Genomic DNA, 26,095 nt, shown 5'->3' on the forward strand with positions numbered 1-26,095 from the left:
AGAAACCACAGGGAGAATTATTCTCTTTGTGCAGGAGTCAAATTGTATACAAAAAAAAGTACCTAAAAAGGCAATAAATATAAAACTAGAAAAAAAATAATTAACATTTCGATCACTGGCCAACTTTCATCAACCTGTTAAATAACTCCCAAGCTTTCAGGGCAGGATTGGTAACTGCTTTTACAGATCAGTGTCCCCAAAGCCGCAATGAGGTTGCTTATCAGTTACGACATTAAAGAACAGATACACACGCCCACACACCACACGACGAAAGGAGAAAACAGAGGGCAAGTGATGCTTTCCCAATTTCATTCGGTTCATTCACCCCCTCCCCTCCGGTGTGGGTGTGTTGGATCGAAATACGGCGTTAAGTGTATAACGTGCGGCGAAAGCGGTGTCTTCGCCTGTGCTCCCGCCACCAACGCCATCCCAACCCCATTAAAACTCCAGCTCCTAAACCCCCCAAGTGGGCGGCGTGGCCAACAGTTTCGCCAGGTCCCCACCACCACCCCCATCCCGTACCTGATGATCCCGATGTGGGTTTTCCCCCGAGTGTTGCGGTAGCGAGTTTGAAGACCTCCAAAGCAGCTGCCATCCACACAGTAATCCAAGTGCCCCTGTAGGCTGCTCCAAACCCATGAATCGCGTATCCACCAGCGCTGGCTCCACACATGAAGGATGTATCCACCCGGTGCTTTCCCACACTGTACGTTACACTACCAACCCAACTGTCAAACTGTGACTTAAGGGTGGAGAAGATACCTTCCTCTTCTTCATGAAAGAAACCGATGAGACCCTTCACAGAGAACATTCCCTTCCATCTCTTCCACTTCAACTGCGCGTAGTCAAAAAGCAGCTGCCCAGCAACACCGCTGACGCCCCCAATAATGAGAACGGCGGTTGCGCCAGCGGCCTCCTTGATGCTTTTCCACATGCCGCGGTCCGCTACACCGATCTGAAAGCAATCTTCCCCGAGCTCTAAGAGTGTGCACAATAGCAGCATCACGTTTCCCACAAAGTGTTCATCAGAAGCATGCACAAACATATGCGTTACGAGGACAAGCGGGTTACGCTTAAATGCCGAGACGGAAAAGCCATAGTCCTGCACACGTGCCAGGCACTGAAAAGGAGTTGGCCACTTTCCATCCGCAAAATGGACAAGCAAGCAAATCCATACGGGCGTCAGGCGGATTGCTATGCATGTGGGAATCATCACCGTCCCTGAGAAGTCACACAAATGCTCCCTCGCAACAATTCACGTCGTCTTCTTCCCGTGCGCCACTCGAGTCGGCGCAGCGCGACGAGTTCCTTTCACTTGGCGTGCAATTTAGTAATGAAGCACACCCAAACCCCTAAAGGAACAACAACGGACCTGTTAGGGTAAATGTCCCAGCTCCGTCCCACTGCACGCCACCGTTCCTAACCTTCGTTTCACAAAACCCCCTCTTTTTTCCCCCCTCACCAGTATTGAGGCAACTGGGAGACTGACGTAGCCGACAGCAGAGACGGCAAGAGCTGGTTAGTTGAAGCCTTCACACACGGGTTAACACTGCGCGATCATCAACAACTACAACCTAGTTTCCGTACAAGCACACGAGGCCCACAAAAACAACCACCAGACGGTAAGCAAAAGTCAAAGAATGAGAAGAAGTTCGTACAAAGCACTCTGAACGTAGGAAAAAACATGGAAGGGAAGGCAGTAAAGCAAGAAAAAAAGTGCAAAATGCGGGCGGCCACGCTAGACCAAGTAATTGTGTCAACACACAGATGCTAAAGTGAACAATCAAAAGACACTAGAAGAAGTGTGGGATGTGTTCACAGGTAACAGTCGAACGACAGAGATGAAAGGAAAACAAACGGATCAAAGGATGAAAAGTGGAAAGGCGAGAGGCGAATAGGGATTGTTGGCTCCCTCTTCCCAGGTGGCGAAAACATGTTCACTTAAAGTCTTTTTGACTTTTTCTACACCGTACTAGAACCCCCTTTAACTTAACCAGTAGCCATATAAAGAATCATATATTAAAATACCTACAATCTGCTACAGCCGAAGAGTGAAGCAGTACAACAGACACGATTATATTTATGTCCACGTGACCCAACGCAACAGCAGAAAAGGGGGAAAAGCTGCTTAAGTCGAGCAGTTAACGGTGCGCAAATTGACACAGGCACATCAACTGCAAAGATCAGCATGTTCGCTCTACGAATGGGTAATAAGGACACCGGGTTTGAGGCTCTTATCCACTGTCACCGCAACAGTCCAGTTATCAATGAGTTTCGCAATATACACTGCTGCCCATTCAAGTTTCTTGTTTACACGCGCCTTGAGCACGTTGCCCTTCACCAGAACACAGTCTGCTTCCACACCAACAACACCTGTCCATGGCTGGCCACGTCCGCACACAACCTCAGCACCAACAACGACACGATGGGGGCACTTTGGCACACGAGCAGTGATACTGGTGGTGTATGTGTTGAGTTTATTTGTGCGGACGGCTGCCGTGTAACCGCAGCGCGCGTAGCGGCACGAAGCAGTCCAATCACAGTTGCCTTTTGCTCCCAAATTGTAGAGAGCACCGCAGCCAACGCTGCAGTATGGCCCGATAGCTGTACCAGCACCAACTTCCAACGTTTTTTTCGTCAGTTTTTCATGCAGGGAAAGGAGACCCTGAAAGTTTCCTTCATGGCTCACCTCGTAGTTCCCATTTTTGTTCACCACACCCTCAATTTTGTGGCCTTTATAGTGGTACGTCACAGTTCCAGTGACATTTGAGGTAGATGTTGCGTACGTGCCCTTCAAGGCCGCACCGCACTGACTGATCGTATATTCCAGATCTGTTGAAAATGCGCCATCGGATGTGACGGTGGGGTTCAGGATGAGTTTATCCTTGGGACCTTTGAACTTGGACTCCAGTTTCCACTTTTGCGCACTGCTGTAGTTCTTTGTCAGTAGGTCTTTCGCATCCTTGTGGTAGTCCTTATACAGGACGAGGGATTTTGCAGGTGCAAACATCCTTGTAACGGAAAGTTGTTTGAATAATAAAGAATATTAGCTAGTGACGATAAGGGTGTGGTAAAATAGATGGAAAGGGGGAAACGAGAGGCTTGAGCGACAGGTCACACGACAGGTGTAAGAAGTCATGTGGAAATAATTTGTATTGCGTGTCCACATGTGTACCTTACGTAACTGTGGACCAACGTAGTCGTAATAAAGGGCTGAATTCCTAATTGCTAAGTTTGCACGGTAAATACAATGCGCGTTTATACATATAGATGCTGCTAAGTGTTTTTGCCCCCCGGGCTTCCATCCCCCCTGGCAGAGCTGCCGATACAATCCATCCTAACGCTCGATAAAACATAGGTGGAAGCTCGACGAATACCCACCCTATTATTGGCTCCGTTCTTGTCCATGTTACCCAACTTTGGCGGTAAATTGCTGGTACACCGAAAACGAACAAACAAACAATAAAAAAATACGTTCAAAGAAAAAAAAAATAAAGTAATATAGTAAACGATCTACGAATGGGTAATAAGGACACCGGGTTTGAGGCTCTTATCCACTGTCACCGCAACAGTCCAGTTATCAATGAGTTTCGCAATATACACTGCTGCCCATTCAAGTTTCTTGTTTACACGCGCCTTGAGCACGTTGCCCTTCACCAGAACACAGTCTGCTTCCACACCAACAACACCTGTCCATGGCTGGCCACGTCCGCACACAACCTCAGCACCAACAACGACACGATGGGGGCACTTTGGCACACGAGCAGTGATACTGGTGGTGTATGTGTTGAGTTTATTTGTGCGGACGGCTGCCGTGTAACCGCAGCGCGCGTAGCGGCACGAAGCAGTCCAATCACAGTTGCCTTTTGCTCCCAAATTGTAGAGAGCACCGCAGCCAACGCTGCAGTATGGCCCGATAGCTGTACCAGCACCAACTTCCAACGTTTTTTTCGTCAGTTTTTCATGCAGGGAAAGGAGACCCTGAAAGTTTCCTTCATGGCTCACCTCGTAGTTCCCATTTTTGTTCACCACACCCTCAATTTTGTGGCCTTTATAGTGGTACGTCACAGTTCCAGTGACATTTGAGGTAGATGTTGCGTACGTGCCCTTCAAGGCCGCACCGCACTGACTGATCGTATATTCCAGATCTGTTGAAAATGCGCCATCGGATGTGACGGTGGGGTTCAGGATGAGTTTATCCTTGGGACCTTTGAACTTGGACTCCAGTTTCCACTTTTGCGCACTGCTGTAGTTCTTTGTCAGTAGGTCTTTCGCATCCTTGTGGTAGTCCTTATACAGGACGAGGGATTTTGCAGGTGCAAACATCCTTGTAACGGAAAGTTGTTTGAATAATAAAGAATATTAGCTAGTGACGATAAGGGTGTGGTAAAATAGATGAAAAGAAAGGGGGAAACGAGAGGCTTGAGCGACAGGTCACACGACAGGTGTAAGAAGTCATTATTTATGCAGTGTGACAATTTCCGTTGGCCGAACGGTCCCAACTGTTCTCGACAAGCGTCCTCCGAGTGTTATCTGTTGAATGTACAAAGGTAATCTGGCACCGAATAGTTGATTGGCGAGTAGACGGCACTGCATTGCGTGATCTGGGAGCGCCGCACCGGAAGTGGGCTCAGGCACAAACTGCGAGGTGCCGCGGCACATTTTTGCTATTGCACCGATTTGAAAGGAACGAACTCATTGGGGGGGGGGCCGTCGAGAACCTTGCGATATAAGGTGGAGCTTTCGGGCGTAAAAGCTGCTAATGTGCAGTCACCCATACGAAAAAAAATAAAAAATAAACCACCCTTTTTGCCTCACAAGTATGTTCAAATCGGCAGAAAGTCGGGGACTAAACATGCACCACCGAAAGAACGCACACGATCTTCATAAAATCAGTGGTGTCATCATCCCACCCATCTTTCTGCAGTACAAGTAATGGTGGTGGAAGAGATGATGGTAGCGTCACTTTAAAGTAGAAGCGCTATTTAGTTCCGTCGCGAGCTAGTGTGAAAGTAAAAATACAAAAGGATCATGTGAGTATTCAAGTCCCGACACTCACGTTGGGCACACATGTCTGCGGCATCTCCAGTACTTTTTCCCCATCAAAACAACACCCATCTTCGTGCGCCGACGCGCGGGCGGAAGCACATCTAAGAACATCACGCGTTTGTGTGTTTGTACGCAATACGGCGTGCACGTGAGTGCCGAATGAAAGAAACTTCAGAAAGGATAAGGGGCACAAAGGAATCATTGCAGTGAATAAAACAAAAAAAAAGAGTAATGATGGCAGATGACATTTTGTGGGTGTGAGACGAACAGGGCAAGAACTAAAAAAATAAAACGGGAAGGATCGTTACCCCCGCGTTGGAGTCGTATGGTGTGTATGTTTGCTCTTAATAATAAGTACCACAGCCGTTTGGACACTTACCCAAACAGTCACGGCCGCTGAACTTCCATGTAGTGAGACCATCACGCCTTCCTGTGGGTCCACTTCCCTTGTTGAAACCGTTCTTAATGTTAGTAGCCTGAATACATTCTAACGTGCGGGCACGCAAGAGCGAGAAAACAAAACATCTTCCGCGAAACAACGTTGCCCGCAGCTCGTGGTGCACCCGTAGCGCAAACCAACAAACAGTGCGCATTTAATAATTTGGACAATTGCCACATGCGCTAGTCAAGCATATACGTAAACAACCGCAGCATGAACCAATCAACCATGCCTCTTGATGACTAAACACATGCGAAGCACTCGAGCAAGCAGTTTACCGGTCCTCGCGTATTCATTGAGGCAGTGCCGGGGCTGTGATCGATACCGTTCTGATGAAACTTCAACTGTGAGCCTCACATAGGGTCCGAAACACCGTGCCTGCGGGATCTATGTACTGCAGCCTCTTGAAGTACCTGCCGAAGTAACAGCAAACCGTAGGGAATCAAACGCGCCTCTCCTGCACCCGGCGCTGCGTGGGATGCCCTGTCACCCCCTAACGCATCAGGTTCCTCGCCGCCAGTTTCTTGTGCGTAGTTGGGCACTGAACCACTTAAGCCCGTGAGTGTCCTACTGCCCCTGGCGCCGGCAACATTCGTTGAAAAAGCAGGAGCATATATGTCTTCAGTTTTGTGCAGAAGTGGCTGCGGTTGAAACGCCGCCGTCACTTCATTTGTGGCCTTGCAGGTGCCGCCTTCAAATGGATGTTCGGTAAGTTCACCGGATGCTGGAAAGAGTCGTGCATAAGTCGGTGGCAACGGAGCAGCGGAACATGACGAGGGTGGCTGCTCCCGGCCACGATTACCGCTCTTGTCATCCGCATCATCGGCAGGGCCGCTTTGACCTCGACCTTCTCTGCCACGCTGCGTCGAGCCGCCTACTGAAATCGGGGGTGCCGTGTGCGCTTCCCACGGGTGTGAGGTGGTGCTCTCCCCGCTTTGCTTGCTCACCGAAGCGGGACCCGCGCTCGCTCCCGTGGCTTCTGTGAGCGTAGAGCCTCCACACGTTCCTATGTCATCATCGGTTACTATGGTGCTTACGCCAGCAGCAAGTGGGCATGATGTGCGCGATGCCGCACCAGCGTAGGAGTCTTGCAGGGTGCTGGACTTCAAACCGGCGTGATCAGCATTAATGGCGCCGGCACATTGACGCGTAGTGGGGGGGAGGGCCGTTATCTTGGACAACATCGAGCGGTTTAATGGACCGTCATCCTTTTGCCCTGTGAGCATCGGCGACTTTGCACAACCAACGTCGACCATCTCGATTAGTTGGCTAGGGGCCTTCAATTCGCCTTCACTTTCATCCACCAAGTCCCCTCGAGTTACAGGTGAACTGGAAACCTCTTTGCCCAAGACTGGTGTCACGGGCGTAACGGTTGCACTAACGGACACGTGTGAGTGGGGTGCCTCCTCTACATCGTGCATACTTCTTTCCTCTTTACTGCAAAAGTCTGTCCCAGATATGGAAACGACACCGTCTTCAGTGCGAAAAAGACTTTCAACGGTGTCTTCTGCGGCCGCATTGGGTGAGGGTTCGTGCAGTGATGCTTCTAGCTTATCAGTCGGTAAACGGGGGCCGTTCAACACCTCCCCACGTGGCTGCTCGCGCTGTTTACCCCACCAACACTGCAGATCACCAACTTCACCGTTATGATAACGGTGAACATTTTTACTATTGCTATAGTCAGCACTTCTTCCAACGTCACTGCTGTCGGTTCTGTCGCCGCCCCTCCCGTTCTCATGTAATGCCATTTCGCCCGCCGTACTGCACAACGAAAAGGTGGTGCCATCAGCGGGAAGTTCTTCACTGCAATGGATAGGTTCTCTCTGCCCTTTACACCCTCCTTGTTGCACGTCTAAGCAAGGTGGGCTGTCAACCAGTTCAGTTTGCGTATCGCTTTCAGCAGCCTCGGGCACTTTCAAGTTATCCACTGTCTCGGAGGCGCTGACCTTCCCATTAGTGTCGTGACCTTTACTGAGAGCCATTTCATCCCCGCACGTTAGCGGCCGTCCTGTCTCTTCTCCTATTCTCCTGCCCGACATCAGCCCACTCGTGGCCCCGTCACTGTGTTCAATGTTGGTAGTCAATCTCCCTTTGTTCGTCTCGGGTCCGGCCGCAGGATAGCCGTCTTTACCCTTAGCCTCACCAAAGCCCTCGTCTCGTGCTGTTGGCGGTTCCTCCATGAGGGTTTCGTCATTCCATATAATTCCCCTCGTGCGATTTCTGGAGGGCGGGGCGCGTCCACCGGAGGGAGTAGATGATTTTTTAGGAGAGTTAGGAGTTGTGCAGTCCGTAACCTCCCCATGAAGACCCAGGAAACGAACCCGTCGGTGAACAGCACTTTCCAAATCAACCCACTGCGAGTCCGCTACGGAAACAACCGCGGATAGAATGATTTGTAAACACGCAACCTTTTCAGCTACTTGATCATTGCACACGTTCACCTCTCCTCCTACACAGGGCGACGAAGCGCAGAGGGTGGCGAGAGAGTCAACCACACCAATGGCCCGTCGAACCGCTGCGAGAGCCTCTTCCGATGGATTACCAAAATCGCCGCTGTAAGGTCCTTCAATATGCGGCTCGGATGGAAGTGAAAGAGGAGCTGGGGATGAACCCGCCGCGGCGGTACACTGTCTTTGATATCGTTCGTAGTGTGGTTGCCCTGACATGGTCTTTAGAACGATTCTTCCCCTCCTGTTTACACCAGAAACTGCCTTTACCAAGGGTATCCACGTGCATGGGGGAAAAAGGAAATGAGTGGGCAAGCATAAGAAGAAACTCAACCGAGAGTCTTTGTGTGCCAGAGCATAAAATAAGTGTGTGAACAACAAAGTGCGACACATACAAACGAGCATCACATACCAACAGTTTTATACGTCTGTTTATCAATAACTCGGACTTTAATCACAGCGACTGTGTCATACGCCATAACCCAGCGGTAACGACGCTGGCAGGGGAGTTAGTAGAGTACTGCGCCGTGCTGCTCCGCAGCAACCTCTCCACGCCAATGACGACCCCCTTCCCCGTAAAGACCTACCCATGCACACTTACCAGTTTCGATCAGCGGAAAGGCCACATTACTTTGTAAAAGCGATGCGCACAATGACAACAACAGCAAAAAAGTGTGAACTTACGGCAACAAGCTAAACTCGAAAGAGTCTTGTTCCTCGCCCCTCACCCACCTCTTTCCGTTTTACGACGTGCCACAAGGGTGCCACAATTGTCATTCCCTTTTAACCCTCCCTACATCCGGTGTCTGCGGCTGCAGGAAATCCATGGCAGTACTTAGATGCTCATCGATGGCAGTGAACGGGTCTGCTACAAAGGCAGGCATCTGTGTGACTTGATCAAAGAGGGCCAACTCCTCTCGTGCCGTATTCATGCGGTTTGTTGCCGCCGTGATCCGAGAATTCGACTCGATTACACGAGAGGCAACCCTCGCTGCCGCGCGGCGTGTCTGCGCCTGCGGGCTTCTCTTACCCCGTCGACTAGAGTTAGTTCCTGTGCCGTGAGACGGTCCAGATGGTTTACCACCTTCTTTCAGCACGACGGTGGATGCAGAAGTTGCAGCGACCTTATTAGCCTTGCCGGTACTTACTTTTTTCCCCTCACGTCGTTCCTTCTTTGCCCCGGTTGTGCCGCCGACTAGTCTTGACGGCTTCATTTTTTCGGTTACTGCAGTTTTGGAGCGGTCACCAACGGATTTATTGTCGGCTTGCTTTACCGCTGGCCTCCGGGGCCCCTGAGAACGAGGCTTCACCATTTGCTAAGAGTCTCATCAGATGTTTTGAGTAGGTAGGGACATGAGAGTGGAGAAAGGGGTTGAAAGCAAGTATGGGTTGTGACTGCTGCATGCTGCACATATGCACGAGAGAGCATCGAGTTCAGCATTAGTAGTGGTTGAACTCCAATCGTGTCCTTCCAGCCGTAGGAGCCGTGGGAAAGCGCTGTAGTCGGACCCACTTCACCTTTGGCCGTTCAAAGGAAACTTTAAACAAGTGAGCGTAGTTCAAATAAATCCAAAAGATGAAAGGAAGTTACAAAGCGGCAACCAAGCTATACGGAGGCGACCCTGACGGAAAGTGGGTGTTTGTGAAGAAAGGCTAAAAGAGGGGTATTAAAATAAAATATACATCCATCGGATGAAAAGGCTGTGAAGAACAAAGAAAAATAGGCAAACAGGGTACTGTGTCAACCTTGTCCACACCCTGCTGAGCCAAAAAAGGAAAGATAGGCGAGTGCCGTTGTTTCCGCCCTTTTCGCTCACCAAAAAACGCGGAGCAGGCCATATTTCATTGCTTCCGCTAGCGCTTGTGGTGACTCGGTTACGCGACGCCCACGGAGTAGAAACGACGACCTCGGCAGCGGTGCCCACACCTCAGCCAGTTTGAGTACGCCATCAGAAGATTGCACCTCCCCGCTGTTCTGCAACTGTTTGCTATTTCTACTCTCTTTACGCTGCGACGCACCGCAGCTCAGGAAGCGGAGGTGATTCGTGTGAGGGTGGTCACGAGAGCCTTGCTGTGGCTGCATATTGGTTGTTTCTAGTAGCTGCTCAGCAACAACTAACTTCTCAGAAGCGGTTAATGCGGTGCCGGAAGCATAATAATATAAAATAGTGGAAAGTGACCCCATTAGGGCGCCCTTTGCTTGACTTTGTGGGAAAAAATTAGCGCGCAACGTGCGACACAACGACTGCCGTGCCCACAAAAGGGGTGCAACAGCATCACGTGCCGCGTCAGCGACACTGGTACGATGCCCTATTGTTGCTTCTTCAGTTTGTGGCCACAATGTGGTATGTGGCTTGCACAGCCACTCATGGTGATCCGTTCCTGTATTGAAGCGAAGCGCAAAAAATGTGCTCTCACAGCAAGGGCGGATGATCCACACGCCCACACCCACACTATCGCTGGATGCGAACCTTGGTTCCCTTTCTGCCTCATCAGCGCCAGATGAAAAGTTATCCCCGCCTTTGTGAGTCCTAAACGGGGTGTCAGCAGCGGAGTTTTGGTGCGATAGGCAGTGTGGACACGACAGCTCACCGTTTCTTTGCTGTCGACGGATGTGAGAAGCAAAGTCTTTCAAGTTCAACGTCTCCGTGCCGGGATCGGTCAACCCCGGAATGTGGTGCAGCACCGCAACATGTTGAAGCCATACGGGGTGGTTTGACATCTTCTTTTCCTTCTCGGAATGGCGCTTGGTGCTGTTACTCTTGTTGCGGCTGGCGATGATGCCGCCGCGGTGAGGCCACCCTTTATCAGAGCGGCGGAAACCACCGAACTCCCGCAGGAAGCCGCCGTCTTCCATGACAGCACGTGCCATACCCGTTTGGCATCTTCTCGTCATTTGGCTGTCCGGAAGAAGGAAACGTGGTGGAATGAAAATATTGTACACGGCGGGGGTAACAAATATCTTTGGAACGCCATTCGACCCCCCAGTGATCCTACTGTTGAAATCGCTGACCTTCTTTTCTCCACATTCCGCTTGAATGGAGGTGCTAACTCTTTGCAACTGGACGCGCTCCCACGGGATCGGTTGGCAGCACGCGCGCAGTCGGCCAACCGTAATAAATGCATGGCTTCGTGCACTGTCACGAGTACCTAACGGGATCGGGCCCCTCTTATTGATATCATCGGCGTTGTGGACGGCACGGGCTACTTTTACTTCTTCCGCTGCTCGTTTTGGGGGAAATATTATCTCCAACCGCTCTAATATAGTGGAGGGTGTAAGAACTATTTCACTGCAGCGCCTCTCGCCGCGAACTGCAAGACGTGGCGGCAAGGTATATGTGTTGACCGTTTCACGCATCTCGGCTTTGACGGTGTGGTCGGTTTTTGAAGTCGGTACCTTCCCGCGGTCGTTGGGCGGCGGCTTTGAGTCCAACAATGTGAAGGAGTGGAGCGGTACCACGCGCAGATGTGAAAATATCGATTTCAGCAGAGCGGTGGAGCGCTGCAAGAACAGTGGCGGCGAGCGCAAAAGGCCACACATGAGAGGGCGACAGAAATGCCGTTCCCCTGCTACTCAAGCACTTGTCTTAAGCACGTGGGAAAGAAGAGTTTGGTTTTGCATGGATGTGTCGTAATGGAAAATAAGTATGGTAGAAGCAATCGTGTGAACAGGTTACTAATCGAATAAGCATGAGGGTTCACTTGATGAGTCTACATAGTTGGACTGAGTTATACAGAAAAAAAGGGAAGGAAGAAAAAAAGATACACTCACTGCACTAACTACAATGTGTGTCATCCATCCGTACCAAAATACACTGCCACTCACATGAAAGCATGATTGCCGTAAGATGGTGACACGCATATCCCAGCCCCTTAAACCCCTTAAATGCCTATGGGAAAGGGAGACCGCGGCAGTCTTATTGACCAAAGATAGACGTACGATAGATGTCAACGGCCCCCTTTGAAGCAGCCAAGCAAGCAACTGGACAATGATGACGATCGGCTACCGCGCAGTGAACGCTGTAAAAACAACACTCTGGGGACCCGCCGCATAAAATAGGTACGAAACGAATAGGTAACAGAACCAAAGGTGTAGACGACGTTGAGAACTGCGATAAAATGACAGAGGGGGGGGGGTAAGGAAAGGGCTACCATTATTCGTCATCGTCATCAGCAGAGTTGTTCTTCTCCCCGTTGCTCCAAAGATCTGTGCTTACCCCTTGGCGACGGACCAGTTCTTCGACATACTCTGATGAAGGAATTTCATCCCTTAACTGATTGAGCGAGGGCAAAATGCGATCCAATTGTGATGCACTCGGTGGATCCAAATCTGCGGGGAAGCACTCCGAGTTGCTATCACTAAATAAAGCGCGGCCCTTTGTTTCTGCGGCATCGGGTGTGATGTTCCTCCCATGAGGTGAAGGGAGTGTCTTTTTGTTTTGAAAAACTGACCGCCGGGAATCAGTAAATGCGACAGCCTGGATATTTGCTATCATTGCCATGGCAGCGAGGGGTCGGTATGAGGGACCTCCAGCCCCACCACATGTCGAAAATTCCACTACTCCATTGCAAGAGGAAGAGGCAGTTGAGGATGAACGTATTCGGAGGCGGCGCACGCCTAAGGCAAGAATCCTTTCAGAGGTACGCGGAGACATCGCGAAAGAGGGTCGCCCGCGGTTGCAAACCAAAGCTTAACTTCTAAAGGCAGGTGTCTTCGTTCTGCACACACAAAAACAAATGGCACCGCACGCCTAAGTCAGTTACCACCAAACAGCTGATGTGTGACCACAATTTTTGTATCTACCTCACCCCACTTCCCACCTACGGACGAATTACCACAAAAATGTCACCTACGACTTTGGGTTCGAGAGGGTCAGTCTGAAAAAGGAAGACAAACGAGTAAAAATAAGAGAGAAGTGATGGAAACAAGGAAGAAAAGCGATTAAAAGGTAGTGGCTCCGAAGTGCACTTTACTCATGCACATCTCAGGCCATTTCCCCTATTTACTGCCCCCAGAAATGCAAAGTCACGCTCCCAGAGCTCCCAGAGAACCCGAGTCTCTGGAATAAACAACGGCACGCATACCAGAACACGGGATAACCATCGACCATTCGTTACTGCTCGCAGAAGCAACAAGCACCACTTCCCCACTCGTTACTGTGACCCATCCACTTCACTGACATTTGTACCAGTGAGGATTGCCGCTTTTAACAAAAGTGGCAAGGATACCGTACCGCACTGAGGACGTTGCCACACATAACCGAACTCCGAAGAGCTTTTTCCTTTTAATTATTCCTGACCGCAGTGACGACTGTGGCAAATACAATCGTACTTCATACAACAGAGGCGGCAAAGCGGGGCGCTGGGTTTTGGCAGACTCCCGTTCGGGCAGTCAGTAGCCGTGCTGGTTTGCGTAACACCGGCACGCACGCGGATAAAACAAAAGCCGAGCATGCATAAAGAAGTGGTTGCAAGCCTTGCACGGCCGCATGCCTCTAAGAACCTGACGATATGGGAGTTTTTTCAGAGGACCCCATCCAATGAGCTCTCTCAGGTGTTGATGTGAAGTTTCCCCCTATTATTCCTGTTCCTGTTCGTGTTCCCACTCTTTCCCACATTTTCCATCTGGCTTTGCGCATGAATTCAAGAAAGTGTACACGTATCAATGCGCCGCAGAGCCGCAACCGCACGGGACCTCACGCAACTGGCACACTGCGGGCATTAGCGCACAAAAGACAACACATCCCCTTCTCGACGTGAACCGCCTCGTCTCACCAAACATATGTTAAAACCTTTTTTTTTAACAAAAAGAAAATACGTCGCAGGAGGTGTTCTGAAAAGAATGAGGGAAACAAATATTTCCCTGCTGTATTGCCCATTTAGCGACTTCCGCAGAGTTGGTGGGTGCAACAGTAAATCAAGCAAAGATGCGCACGCAGATGTGCGTTGTCCTTGCTGCACACTTCATTGGGGAGATGCCCATTACAACAACCTGTTTCGTTTAGCTGGGTATATCGATGGCAAGATTTATGATTCTCTCTTGTTCCTTTCCATATTCTTACATCAGAGCAACAAGAGATCAGACTGCTAAGAAGAGGGAGTCATGACGGAAAAGTAAGGCATTTATTAGTAACGATAAGGGAGAATACGGGAACATGTCTTACGAGGCAATGCCATAACGATCGTCAAGTGACAGTGACAGTGGCACAACGTGTTAGGGAAGGGGGAAACAATCCGTTAATTTGCAGAAATAGCGGACGCCTAACAGGAATACAATCAACAACAAGTGGGGCCGGGTGGGGAAAGAAATAGTAAAGCGAGCGAAGGGAAAGAAAATAGAAGGGTACACGATTAATAACAAAAGGAAAAAAAAACACCAACAACTCGAAAATAGAAAGGTGTAAGTGAAAAAAAAGGTAAAACACTAGTTCGCCAACAAGTACAAGCAACACACGGGTAGAGGAGGGGGGGGGGGGTAAACGAACGAACACTTCACACCATACTTGTACTTACATAAGGAAGCACGGCAACCCTTTTGATGGTTTCCACCTGCCAAAACTTTCCCCCAGCACCTACACATTTTTCCCCCTCCCACGCTCCCAGTATCACACTGCATCTCGCCCTTCTCTCCCCTGTGTTCATTCCCATTGCTACAATAGGTGACGGGAAATACATTAGTAGAGGAGGGGGGGGGGGGGAGGAGGAAGCACACCAAACAAGCAAAACAAACACGGATGGAAGATCAAGGAACAAATTACCCAAGCACACTATTGGGATAAGTTAGCAAATTAACAAAAAACAAATTTAAGAAGAGATCAAAACTTTTTTAACGGTTAGTTTCACCCACTTTTCTCGAGTCCTTCAGTTCCTTCCCTCATTATTCTTTCATAAGCCTGCCTTTTGCTTCCCTACGCTCTTGTCATCATTATCCAATCGCCATTCTCTCCGCTGTTTTGCCCCCTGTTACTTTAATACCGCTTCAACACATGAATGCACAATATTAACCGCGCTAGCCACAAAAAAAAAAAGTATCCCTAGGAACCTCATGTAAAGGGCACGGGCACTCACTACGATTGCGCGCTTGGTGAGCCTCTTATGCTGAGGGGTGAAACTTCGCGAGGGCCGGCGCGAGTTGTCGCTTGATGCTGTTCCATACAGCTTAACACGGAAAGTTGCATTGACTTGCCGCAGGTACGCGAGCCTATTCCTGTAGCTTGCGACTGGAAGAACGCTGCACCACCACTACCACTGGAGGGTGACGGGCCGGCGACATTGCCTCCTGGTGCGACGTTTCTAGGCCGTGTGGTTTGGAAGCAACCTGACGAACGCTTGTTGGCGGTTGCTAACACTCCAGCCGTCGCCGACGATGACTGGAAGTTGGAGCTGCAAGTTGTTGTCCGGTAACGTCTGCCACATACAGGTCGGGCGGTCATTGGTGTAGCAGACTGAGTCGTAGTAACATTACCATTACATCCACCGCTTACGGCGAGGCGAATTCCAACTTTTGTTGCTTGACCTACAAGGGCAAACGTTAATGATTGCGACGGCTTTGTCCCTGACTCGCCACGGGATGGTGAGAAGTGACAACCATCGCGCCGTCTGTCCTTCCCCCGTTCGTGAACGGGCGTGTTACGGGGGACATGTTTCTCTGTGGACTTCTCCACGTGAGGCGTGGCTGCATAAGTGACGGGTGCCCCGGGGGACACGATGGTTGTCGTGGGTGCTTCAAGTGGAACACTCGCGGGAACTGGCACACGTCCGGCTGTTTTTACACACGCAACTACCGGAGCAGCTGCTCCATTGGAATTGTTCACCTTCCGCGACACAGTAGCAAGGTTCTTCGTGCGATCTTTCCACCGTGCAAATTGCCGACGCCGTCCACGTTTTTGCTGCTCATTTTGTTTTGAGGGTGAGGTTAATTCCTTACTATCTGCTAAGCCAAGCGTACTATGGCTTTGATTTAGCTTTATGGAGATCTTCCCGGAATCCTGGACCATGAGCTTTTGGAGTAGCGACGCCACCACACTCGTCGTGCGATGATAAGAAAGCGTTGTCGAGCGTGGGGTTCGTTTAAGAAGCACGTGAGGTGCAGATCGTGTCCCTTTGCTTGATCCCCACGAACGGCGGCAGCTACCCCCGCTGTTGGGTAGATGGTCTTCGGGTTCAATCGAGCCGAGTGCTGGTAGCAGCATCTTGTGATCATCGTTGTATCTGTCATCATCAGGGCTTGCCTCACCGGTAGTTCCTCTGTTTGAAGAATCACAGTAGCTGACAATACTGTATTCGTTCACATCATTCAGTTCCCCAGTCGGCTCGCATGCAGCTCGTTCACCGTCACTGGAAACCTTACCGCTTTCCTTGACGATATTGTTATCTAACGTCCTGCTACTGCTAGGGGTGGACAGAGACCGAAGTGATCTTCCTGTTTGATTCCCTACGCGGGGTGTAATGGTGAGGTCAACTTCAGCTGCAGTACGGGATCTCTTGGACTTCTCAACGTTAGGGCTCATACTGGCCGGACTATAGGCTGTGCAATCGTCATTGGTGCTACTGCCGCTCCCACTGGTAGCGTGTGGAGCCCTCCTTGGCTTGTGCTTCTCCGCGCGCGCATCCCCCGTGCCCGTTGCTGCGCTTTGCTGGTTCTGCTGGTGCTGCTTCCGCTCTTCAAGCGCCTCAAAGTTAGTAACACGGATCTGCTCGAGTTGCTCGAGCCGTTCAGCCAAGTTCCAACCATCACCCGCAGCGCTACTGCCCCCGGCTAAACGCTTTGACCGCTTGTATGAACTTCTCGAAGCACAGCGCCGTGAAGTACGCCATCTAGACATGAGTGGGGCAAAGAGCCGCTGTCGGTGCTGCATTGAGTGGTGCGACTGGAACCGGCTATCGGGCTCACCAAAGTCATCACCACTACCCTCTCCATCGTCTGCGAAATCGTTGAAGTCTTCGTAAAAATCATCACTGCCTTCACCTCCGCTGCTCAGAGCGACATCTTCATAGTTTCTCTTCAGCGTACGATTTGGCACCGTGGGTGGCCTGTGCATAATTTGAACCGGTGGGGCACTGGGTGCTTTCACATCGTCAAGTAGCGGTTGTGTATCACGCGGAGAAGACCTATTTAGGGAGGCTAAATTGCCCTTCAGCGAAGGGTCACGTCCCTTTTCGACACGTATGTCCGAATCCATGCTCTCCGATGGGTGCGGAAATATATCGCTTTCACCACTTCCCACCCTCGCATGAGTTGAAAGACTCCGCTGCTGTTGGATACAAGCCAACGAGTCTACGCTATGCATCGAGGATGTGCCATGCTCCTTCCCTCCATCAAGCACCCCGGAGCTGTTCCACGTGAAAGTCGAGACCGTTAATTCTCTAGCCTCATCACGGCTTCGCGTTAGGGGAAAGTGCTGTTGGTACGTGGTCGGTGAATTTGACATCCTCGACAGATGCTGTGGTGGCGCACTACTGCGTGTTGAGGATCCACGTACGGAGATACAAGTTGACGACGGGGTCTCCAGAGCAAGAGACAATGGTCGTGAGAGAGGGGACAATACAACGCTAACTTGACTCCCAGCCCGCTCGCAGGACGCTGCTCGGTTGGAAACCAGTGGTGTTGCAGACACCAAAGCACCTAATGCAACAGGCGATAACCTAGGTGACGTCGAATTTGAAGCAAATGCGGAAACGTACTGTGAGACAGTAATGCCCGTGTCCTGGGTGAGAAAAGTATTGACTCCATCAACTGTTACACTTTCCTGTGAATTAAGCGGCAATTGCTCTTCGCCTTGTCGGTAGGACTCCTCTGTTCCATTGAAGTCGTGCGACACCGTTTTTTCCCCGTCGTATTTCATCTCGCGATACCGCGAGACCTGATCGACACATGGGTATGTGAAACTGACGTTACCTATCTGGTGCAGCGAAAGTGATGTCGTGTTGTTCGCAGATGAGTCACCATCCCCTTCCATAAGGTCCAGCAAGTTTTCGGTTCCTTTCCGCTTTCCTGTAGCGGCTGCTGGCTCTACCCCCATGGCAGATGACTCAGCACCTGATTTAGCTGGTTCCTCTCCCTCGTGTTCTAAGAGGGAGTGAAAGCGAGGGCCAGCGTCTGATTTGGGCGACGAAACGTGCCCTACGTTAGTCCCGACATACAAATCAAACGCCAACTGGGGATCACCTTCCGTAGAAACCCTGTCAATTAGAGGATGTTCTTTGTCATTCGCAGAGGACGGATTCCTCTTTCGAGGCATGTGACTGTACAAATAATAAGGGACAACCTCTTGCCGGAGGTGGCAGCAACAACACTATAATCGCTTTTCTTCCTGTCTATTAAGGTACACCAAAGAAATCTGTCGCAACACAGCCTAATTTGAACGTAGAACCGGAGGCTTACCACCCAACGTCACGCGCTTCCGTATATATATTTTGTGCCGTATACGAGGGTGGTAAAAGGGTGAAGGGGATCAAATCAGCGACAGTGACTGTAATATACAATATCTTGTTACCCCTAGAACCCACTCCCCCCTCCTTCAGGCCTGCAAGTACAAATGCTTAAACTTTGCGCTTTACAAACGCTTAGCTGGATCCGAGATCCTCTTCCCTTAATACCTCCTACGCTATACAAAAGCTATAGGGTGCAAAACTTACGACTTTTTGCTGCTGACGTGTTGAACAAAAAATGAAAGGTGCATAGAGAAGACATCGACTTGCAGTGTTCGAAGAAAGATATTGTTAAAAAACAGTTGACTCATTTTATATTTTAGAATACTCCCCACGTGCATATTCTGCGCTCTTGCCAGTGCGGTGATACGACCAAAAACCCACAATAAGTCACAACACAGACCATCTGATGTGACGAGACATCAATGTCCTGACCCTGTGTAGAAACAACAGGGTCGGGTGTTTGACCACTAGTCTCTCAAAACTCCTCCAAGCAATGACACGGAACACAAATGAACAGTTGGAACGGTTGAACACATCAGCTCTTCTACCCAACATATATTTCATATGAGCAAGTGTCCAGTAATTCACTCAGTAGTTAGGCCGCGGCTGTTGAGACGAAAGAGCTCCTTATCCAACCGATCGTTCCGTTGATAAAGAGGAAACATTCTACCTTGAGATGCCGCTAGTGATCCTGGTCGGCTGGGACGCCCCTTTTGCGCAGGATATAGTTGACCCCTTATATGGAATGTATAGTTCAACGGCCGGTAAAGAGCAGCGGCATACGCAGGATTCAATTGAAGCGCAGCCGCTGCCTCATCCATATTGAAGCGACCTCGACGGTCACGCGAGCCTAGAGGGTAGTCACGCCAGCTGCTCCACAAAAATCGTGTCCTCTGGTACATTTAACTAAGCTAGCGCAGACGTTAGGATATTTGAGCGACACCCCTTACGATGTACAGTCCGTCAGGGAAACCCAATTCTATTACACTTCCCTGGATTTACCAAGTACACGACACCTATGTTCACCCTAAGAGTCCCAGAGAAGTACAGAGCACAGTGGAAGGACTTGTTAAATGTTAAGAACAGTAAGAAGACCGTCGTATCGTCATCAAGCGGAACGCACGTGGGGTAATGCAAAGACCAGGGTAAGGGTAAACAGAGCCTGAACAGCTATTTCGAGACAGCTTTTCAACTCAATAACAATACATCGACGTACAGACACCACCAATGGCCCCCCCTGGTAGCAGAGTCACGACTGCAAACAACAGGAGAAGTTCCAACACTGTCAATCATTAGGGGAGAGGGCAAGTAGACCGACCGTAAAATCTACAGCATGTAACGCCGTACGGTCGATGCAACGTATCGTTCACACTAGGAAGAGGATCTGAATCCAATGAGGAACACCCGCCAACAGCATCACGCGGGGTAAAGCCCATCAAACCATAGTCCAAGATGGCAATGATGCCAGCGCCAGCAGAGACGCGCAAGCCAACCACACACTTGATTAGTTTCAGAGAAGTCAGGTCTTCCAAAGGCATGTTACAGGTCACAGCAGCTGCGACGCGGGAAGGGAGGTACCAAGGAGCTCACGGCGGACATTTTTTACCACCAATAAACAATTAATCAAAACTGGCCATACAGACAAACAGAGCCATTACAACCAGTAGCATGCTGCCTGACAGCGGAAGACAGCAATACAAGGGCAATCACAAATTTAAACAGAAGCGCGTATCTCCACAAAAAGACACATCATCAGGATGTCATCCAAGCAGTCATGAAAGCAGCTTCGAGAGAGTAAAGGAAATAGCAATTCGAAAACCCCCATGCAGCGAGTTAAGCGGGGAATAATGCTGTGGTATGCAGGAAATGGGGTTGAGACAAACAGATCCATCCAAAGCGGTAGTAAACAATGGAAGAGCAGGGACACTGCATGCCCAGTAAAGGTTGCCTTAAACATACTACTGGTGTATAAAAAACAATACAATATACAACACTGTGGTCGGTTACGTTTACATTATTCGCTACCAACGGTGAACCGACGCCGATAGACGATCAATGACTAGAACTCGGCTAAAAGTAGTGCCAACTAGGGAACATACCCACCAAATAGACGTCATCAAACAAGCAAACACGAAGAGTGTGGCATACGGTGAGAAGTGACGGCCGCTGCGCCGTCATGCCATCCAACTAAAGGAGTGTTGAAAGGCACTTTGGAACATGGTCGATCGCAGAAAAGAAGGGTTCTTTTATCCCATCTGTTAGTGTTTCCTGCAGAGCAGAATATGCGGGAATACAGACAGCAGCTTGGTATCCGACTGCAGTTAGTTGGCAGAAGCGACCTCAGATACTTGATTGAGGCGGTCTCGCAGGATGCAGTGAGAAACTATCGCTTAAGGAGTCAGCTCCACTTTCCACCAAGAAACTGTCAACCCACATCCCGTCACTTCGTAACAACGGTGCTGTGGAAGACAGTACCAAATCTTCACTGCCACTAAAAAAATGCACGGAAAGAGAGAGAGGCCTCTGTAGCCGTTTCAACTTTGTCGATGCCATCAATGCTACTTTCAAACCTGGCGGTACAGAATACTACCAATAAACTCAGCATATTCACGACATTTCTTAACCACAAGCAATATTTCACTGCTTAGTGCCAGCATTAAAGCATCCCTCTGGCCTTAAATATCGTGCGTTGCCGCACCTTCGTTCTTGGTTATGCAGTAGCACTCAACTTCTGCTGCCCTGACCCACCCTGGTGGCCCAGAACACAAAACAAATGGCGCTCTCTTAGTGCGGCTACTTGCTGTGCGTGAAGGTATACTCGTTCTGCGGACTGCCGTTTCATCGGATTGTTTCCATGAGGTTGCAACACTTCCATTGCCGCATTTTCCACAATTTTATTCGCTTGCTGTCGTCTCTATTGACGATACTGTGCTCGATCGATGTGGTCGTCAGCAGCTGGAGTACTCAAGCCATGTGCCTTCCTGAAGCGCGACGTGGAAGGCGCCTGCACGAACACACACACCGGTCAACTACGGCCCACCAAAACTCTCTCTTATTCGATCGCATGCTCTTTCACGAGAAGTGGTGCAGCATTTCTACACTTCCAACTGTACTCCGCTTTAGGTAGAAACAACGATGTGCGGCCGCGTTAAGGTCATTGTCACAGCGAAATGAAGTTGCCCCATCGAACGGGTTGTAGATTGCAGTAGCAACGGGTGCCAAAAGCGCCACGAAGTTAACTTCACGAGGGGAAGGAAACGAGTTAAGTCCCTCAAGCTTTTCACTGCCTGCCCGCAGGGTTGTTTCCGCTGAAAAAGAGGGTTCGAACGCCGACCCCGCGGTTCAGCCTTTACTTTTTGCTGCAACAGGCGTCAAAAACTGATGCAATAACTCATTTGGAACTTCGAGCGGGTTGAACGCGGTGGCTAACAGAAGGCGAAGGCAACCGGCTTACGTGTATCAAGCGCCAGATGGGCACCACCCAGTTTCCTTATCCCACATACCAACGATCCATTGACGCACTTCGGTGCAACAGGTCACTCGCGCTCATTTTGCCATTGCTTCGTCCGCGCTGCACAAGACGCTTACAACAGGAATCGTTCCTTACTTACCTTTCCATACGTTTAGTCCACGCATACCTTGGCGGGGCCTTTTCCACCCACTTTCTCAAATGTGTCAGCGTCCCCGATTGACCGTCTAACCCCACCTTGGCCTCTTCTTTGTCTTGTCCCCCTTTACATGCGCTTGGGTTCTGTGCGTTGGCATGTCATCCGTTGCAGCACTGAGCCTGTTCTAACTGGCAGAAGCGCCGCCCGCTGCACTTTCTGACTCTATCGCAGCTTTTGATATCACAGCTCCAGCCGACGTAGACCCTCGGTCCTTGCTGTTTGGATTCATGCATTTCGTGGGTAAGGGTCGCAGGACTTCTGCGCCTGGTTTCAAATCTTCCAGCCTAAACAGCTTGGAGCGGCGGCGTTCCAGTCGTCCCCAAGGCGCCAACCCTCGCACCGCATCCTCACTTACCCCGCAGCCAGTGTGAGATAACACAAGGGGCTCGTACTGTAGCAGTAGGGGAAGTTCCTTGCACTTTATGTATTAGTTGCTGCTCGGCTCTCCCTTGTGTGTCCGCCCCTCTGCTGCGTATGTTTGTCTAGGGAATTTTGTCCCATACGTGTTGTCTGCGGCGCAGTCGTCGCGGTGCCCTTTGTGCCAGCGTTGACGAAAGGAACGTTTCATCACCCACAGCCTCTTTTATCATATCGTCGGTCGGGTGCTTATTGTTGGTGTGCGACGGAGTCCACGGTGTGTGGGCACACTTCCTCTGAGGCCGGCTGCGTCTGTACCATGGCCCGCTCTTTGGCCAAGGAGCACCGGTTTGCTGTAAATTATGCGCAGTTTACGCCGTTGCGTCATGGTTGGAGGTTGCCAGCTCCTGTTGCCGTCGGTCTGGTGCCTTTCGTCGTCTTAAAAATCGTCTGCGTCTCAGGGGGCCGGCTTCGCTGTTTTTTGATTTGGTCTCGCTGTGGGGCTACCGGGCCCTTTGGGTGCAGTATATGTGATATTTCCTCCAGTCCGCGCTCCGCGAGCTTGTTTGATGGGTATGGCGTTGCCTGCGCCCTCTTGTCCGTAGGCATTGGTGCCCTCCCTTGTCACGGCGGCTGGCCACCTTCGCTACATACGTTGTGATTGTTTAGTGCTTCAGGTTCTGCAGTATATCAAGGTCTGGGCTGGGTTATGCGGGCGCGGCCTCGTTTGTGCGGCGTCCGACTCGATTGGGCCACTTGGGGTGCGTGGAGCCGCGTACGATATATGGTGGTTTGCTTAGTAAGGATCGTCGTGCCTCCTTTTAAGTATTTCTAGCGGTCAGCCCCATACAGCGCCTTCGTGGTTGCCTGGAGAAACCACCATCGGCTTTGTGCACGTTCTTGGCGCAGCTCTCTGCGTGTGTTCCTGGAAGGCGTGTGTTTGGCGTATCATGTCTTTGAGCAGTTGTTCGTTTGTCTTGGGGACTTTGACTGCAACTTTGGCAAATGTGCTCTTTCCTTTTGGTGGCATTTTTTTTGTATATCTCTGGGCCGGATGTTGTACTTCTACTTTGCTTTTTCTTCCCCCATGGCAGTCGTTTTAAGACTTGACTGAGGAGATTGACCTCGTGCGCTTGGTAGTTTCTTAGTGACCTGTTTTCTAATTGTTGAATGGCTTTCTCTTACCCAGATGTGTGCGTTGTGACAGCGAGCGGCTGTTACATTATGATGAAGTCGTTGTTTCCTTAGAAGTGAATCACGAGATGGACTCCCGACTGAACCATTTTGGTGGAGTCGAGATGTTCTTTATTTTAAATTATTTTTATCAATCTTTTCTTTTGCCGACTCGCAGCACTTGTACTACTCGTGCTTGCGGACTCTAGGAAAGAGGGGAAATTTCGTTTCGGGTTGTTCTGTAGAAGATTGTACGATAGCATCCTAAATATTCCTTATGGCTGTTGGGTAACCGCCATGGTGCATTGTTTTGTGTGATTAAAAGCGCATTGATCTCCGCAGTGTTCTCTATTTCTTGTTTTGGTTAATAATGCCTCCTTTTTGTTGTACCCGTGGCTTTTTTTGTTTGAGAGGGATTTAACGCTTTTTTCCACAGTGTGTACTGTCGTGTGTGTGTGAAAGCCGACGTTCCACCATTGCCCCCGTGATGTGACCTCCGTTTTCCCCCTTTGAGAGCATTATGTGCACATTTGCGGGGAGTCAACGTTTTTTTGGCGTGGGTAAATGTTTAGGTGTAAATATTTTGGTATTGCGATTGAAGGACGGAGGTTGCCTCGCTGTGTTCGGAAGCCTGATTTACACTGTCAACAACTTACAGGACCCTCAATAGTCGTCGGAGTGCGTGACCAAGCTACAGTGCACGCCTTTTGCTGTTGTACTTCCTTGTATTGCAGGGCAACCAGGATACTTACACGGTTTAGTAGACAGCCCTTTGTGTGGCGTGTGACAGAGGGCTGAAAAGCTACCTTCGATCCGTTTTGAAGGAATGGACGTGCTTCACGGAGGGTTTCGTCTTTTAAATCCCCCTTTCGAACTCGTTTAAAGCTTTTTCCATAGAGTGTTATGTTGCCCTTGCTATGCTTCTTTTATTACTTTTACCGGCAGTGGTATGCGTTTTATCTTTTCTCCTTTAGTGACTTCCGCTCCTACGTAGCGTGGGGAAGTTACAGTATCTTCATAATGTGTGGATATGGTGGTTGCTTTTCTTTCAAATCTTTTCCGTTAGGCATGTGTCTCGGTTTTTTCGTCGTGCCTCTGAGTGCGATCGCTGTTGCCACTATTTCCAATCCTTTTCAAAAGCCGAATGAAATAATTGGTCGTGCTGTTTGCACTTTTCCTGTATGCATAGGTCGCTAACAACCTACTAACCCCTTGTCATCTCGTTTGTGTTGCAGTGTAAAACTTGCTGTGTTGGTGCTCGGTCTGTGATTGCGGCTGCTGGCCCGTTTGCTTCACTAACTGGTGACGGCTGTCGGGACACACATGCCGAGGAGTAAACGTATAAGCTTGTATCTTGTTTTGTGCTTTCGGAATTTTCGTGAATTCCTTTCTTCCTTTCGCACCTTCTCTGACTATTTTCCTCTATTGTGTTCCAACAGCACCGAGAAGAGGTGTTGCTGCAACTCCCTGCATGCACATGGACGACGGCGTTGTTTTTCTTTTCCATCAATATTCTTCCAGTGGTATTTCTCCGCTCGGACCGTGGTTGTATTTGGTTGTACTGAAAGGTGATGGAGGTTACACACACCACTCTTTTGTATAGTTATGTAACCGTGGCAACTGCGGGGAGCCCTGCTGGTAATTTGTTTTGGTTGCTAATGGGGGTTGTCTTATACGTTTTTTTCTTTGCACGGGATATGGTTATTCGTGTAATCTTTGTTTTCGGCTACTGCCCTTATTTCTGTTTCCTGCGCCACTCGTCTCTGTTGGAAGTTGCACGGGGCGACAGGACCAGTTTTGGTAAGATGGGTCGTGGACCTTTCGGGGTTATCTCCGTTTCACAACTGGTGGATCGCGATAGTAATATATATGCCTGCTGTTCTTTTTTTTTATCTTTGACAATAGAATCGAAATCCTTACTTGTATCGGTATAGATTCTTTTTACAAATTTCCATTTCCGTCTCTGCTTGTGTTCTTAGTTCCTGTTTTTGCATTTCGGTGATGCAGGTGCGTCGGTGCGCACTTCGTGCCGATCATCCAGCGGCCGGCTCTACCTGATTTTTTGAATCAGACATGCTCTTCGTAATGTTTGGTCATTGTTTGGCAGTGTAGTGTACTTCGTGAGATAGGTACGATCTTTTGTTTTCGTAGTAACGCTTTCCCTATGTTCTCCGATACGGTGTAATACTTGGAATCGGTTGTGTGCTTTATGTTTGCCACTGTAGCGAAGCACTGGGTGATGGTTGGGGTGTAAAAATATGTTATGGGATCCGTCAAGTTGCTTTGTATTTGTTAATTTCCGTATGGGAGGATGTTGCTCAATGTGGCTGATACTTTGTGGTCTCTTGATTTTGTTGTTCGCATGGGCCGACGTCGCCGAGGGAGCAGTAACCCATCGTGACGCTGCGTGTGTGTGATGATTGCACGGAGGGAAAGACTTTCGTGTTAGTTTCCTTCGTAGGGCTCATATCGTACTTCCGTGTATTGTTCTTTATATTGTGATCCTAATTTCTGTAACATCTATTGGC

General features: G+C 49.8%; 9 protein-coding genes across 9 annotated transcripts, besides 3 other annotated features; all 9 read right to left on the reverse strand.

Annotated features, from left to right (window-relative positions):
- Positions 1 to 5,716: part of a sequence feature (sequence corresponds to BAC RPCI93-25N14) that runs on past the window's edge.
- Positions 368 to 1,213, reverse strand: Tb927.2.2500 (hypothetical protein, conserved; the record flags this gene model as incomplete). Its single annotated transcript, XM_946458.1, has 1 exon — positions 368 to 1,213. The coding sequence occupies one exon, from the start codon at positions 1,211 to 1,213 to the stop codon at positions 368 to 370; it is 846 nt and encodes a 281-aa protein (XP_951551.1).
- On the reverse strand, positions 2,198 to 3,010 carry Tb927.2.2510 (hypothetical protein, conserved; the record flags this gene model as incomplete). The annotated part of the gene is made up of 1 exon (XM_946459.1): positions 2,198 to 3,010. One exon carries the CDS (start codon positions 3,008 to 3,010, stop codon positions 2,198 to 2,200), a length of 813 nt encoding a protein of 270 aa, XP_951552.1.
- Positions 3,514 to 4,326, reverse strand: Tb927.2.2520 (hypothetical protein, conserved; the record flags this gene model as incomplete). The annotated part of the gene is made up of 1 exon (XM_946460.1): positions 3,514 to 4,326. The coding sequence occupies one exon, from the start codon at positions 4,324 to 4,326 to the stop codon at positions 3,514 to 3,516; it is 813 nt and encodes a 270-aa protein (XP_951553.1).
- Positions 5,717 to 26,095: part of a sequence feature (sequence corresponds to BAC RPCI93-10C8) that runs on past the window's edge.
- On the reverse strand, positions 5,842 to 8,340 carry Tb927.2.2530 (hypothetical protein, conserved; the record flags this gene model as incomplete). The annotated part of the gene is made up of 1 exon (XM_946461.1): positions 5,842 to 8,340. The coding sequence occupies one exon, from the start codon at positions 8,338 to 8,340 to the stop codon at positions 5,842 to 5,844; it is 2,499 nt and encodes an 832-aa protein (XP_951554.1).
- Tb927.2.2540 (hypothetical protein, conserved) lies at positions 8,709 to 9,248 on the reverse strand (the record flags this gene model as incomplete). The annotated part of the gene is made up of 1 exon (XM_946462.1): positions 8,709 to 9,248. One exon carries the CDS (start codon positions 9,246 to 9,248, stop codon positions 8,709 to 8,711), a length of 540 nt encoding a protein of 179 aa, XP_951555.1.
- Positions 9,749 to 11,293, reverse strand: Tb927.2.2550 (hypothetical protein, conserved; the record flags this gene model as incomplete). The annotated part of the gene is made up of 1 exon (XM_946463.1): positions 9,749 to 11,293. The coding sequence occupies one exon, from the start codon at positions 11,291 to 11,293 to the stop codon at positions 9,749 to 9,751; it is 1,545 nt and encodes a 514-aa protein (XP_951556.1).
- On the reverse strand, positions 12,090 to 12,590 carry Tb927.2.2570 (hypothetical protein, conserved; the record flags this gene model as incomplete). Its single annotated transcript, XM_946464.1, has 1 exon — positions 12,090 to 12,590. The coding sequence occupies one exon, from the start codon at positions 12,588 to 12,590 to the stop codon at positions 12,090 to 12,092; it is 501 nt and encodes a 166-aa protein (XP_951557.1).
- Tb927.2.2580 (hypothetical protein, conserved) lies at positions 15,003 to 18,176 on the reverse strand (the record flags this gene model as incomplete). Its single annotated transcript, XM_946465.1, has 1 exon — positions 15,003 to 18,176. The coding sequence occupies one exon, from the start codon at positions 18,174 to 18,176 to the stop codon at positions 15,003 to 15,005; it is 3,174 nt and encodes a 1,057-aa protein (XP_951558.1).
- On the reverse strand, positions 18,954 to 19,271 carry Tb927.2.2590 (hypothetical protein, conserved; the record flags this gene model as incomplete). The annotated part of the gene is made up of 1 exon (XM_946466.1): positions 18,954 to 19,271. The coding sequence occupies one exon, from the start codon at positions 19,269 to 19,271 to the stop codon at positions 18,954 to 18,956; it is 318 nt and encodes a 105-aa protein (XP_951559.1).
- Positions 23,699 to 23,719: a sequence feature (AT_rich).

This window comes from Trypanosoma brucei, chromosome 2 (genome assembly GCF_000002445.2).
Source record: "Trypanosoma brucei brucei TREU927 chromosome 2, complete sequence".
Classification (NCBI taxonomy): Eukaryota; Euglenozoa; class Kinetoplastea; order Trypanosomatida; family Trypanosomatidae; genus Trypanosoma; species Trypanosoma brucei.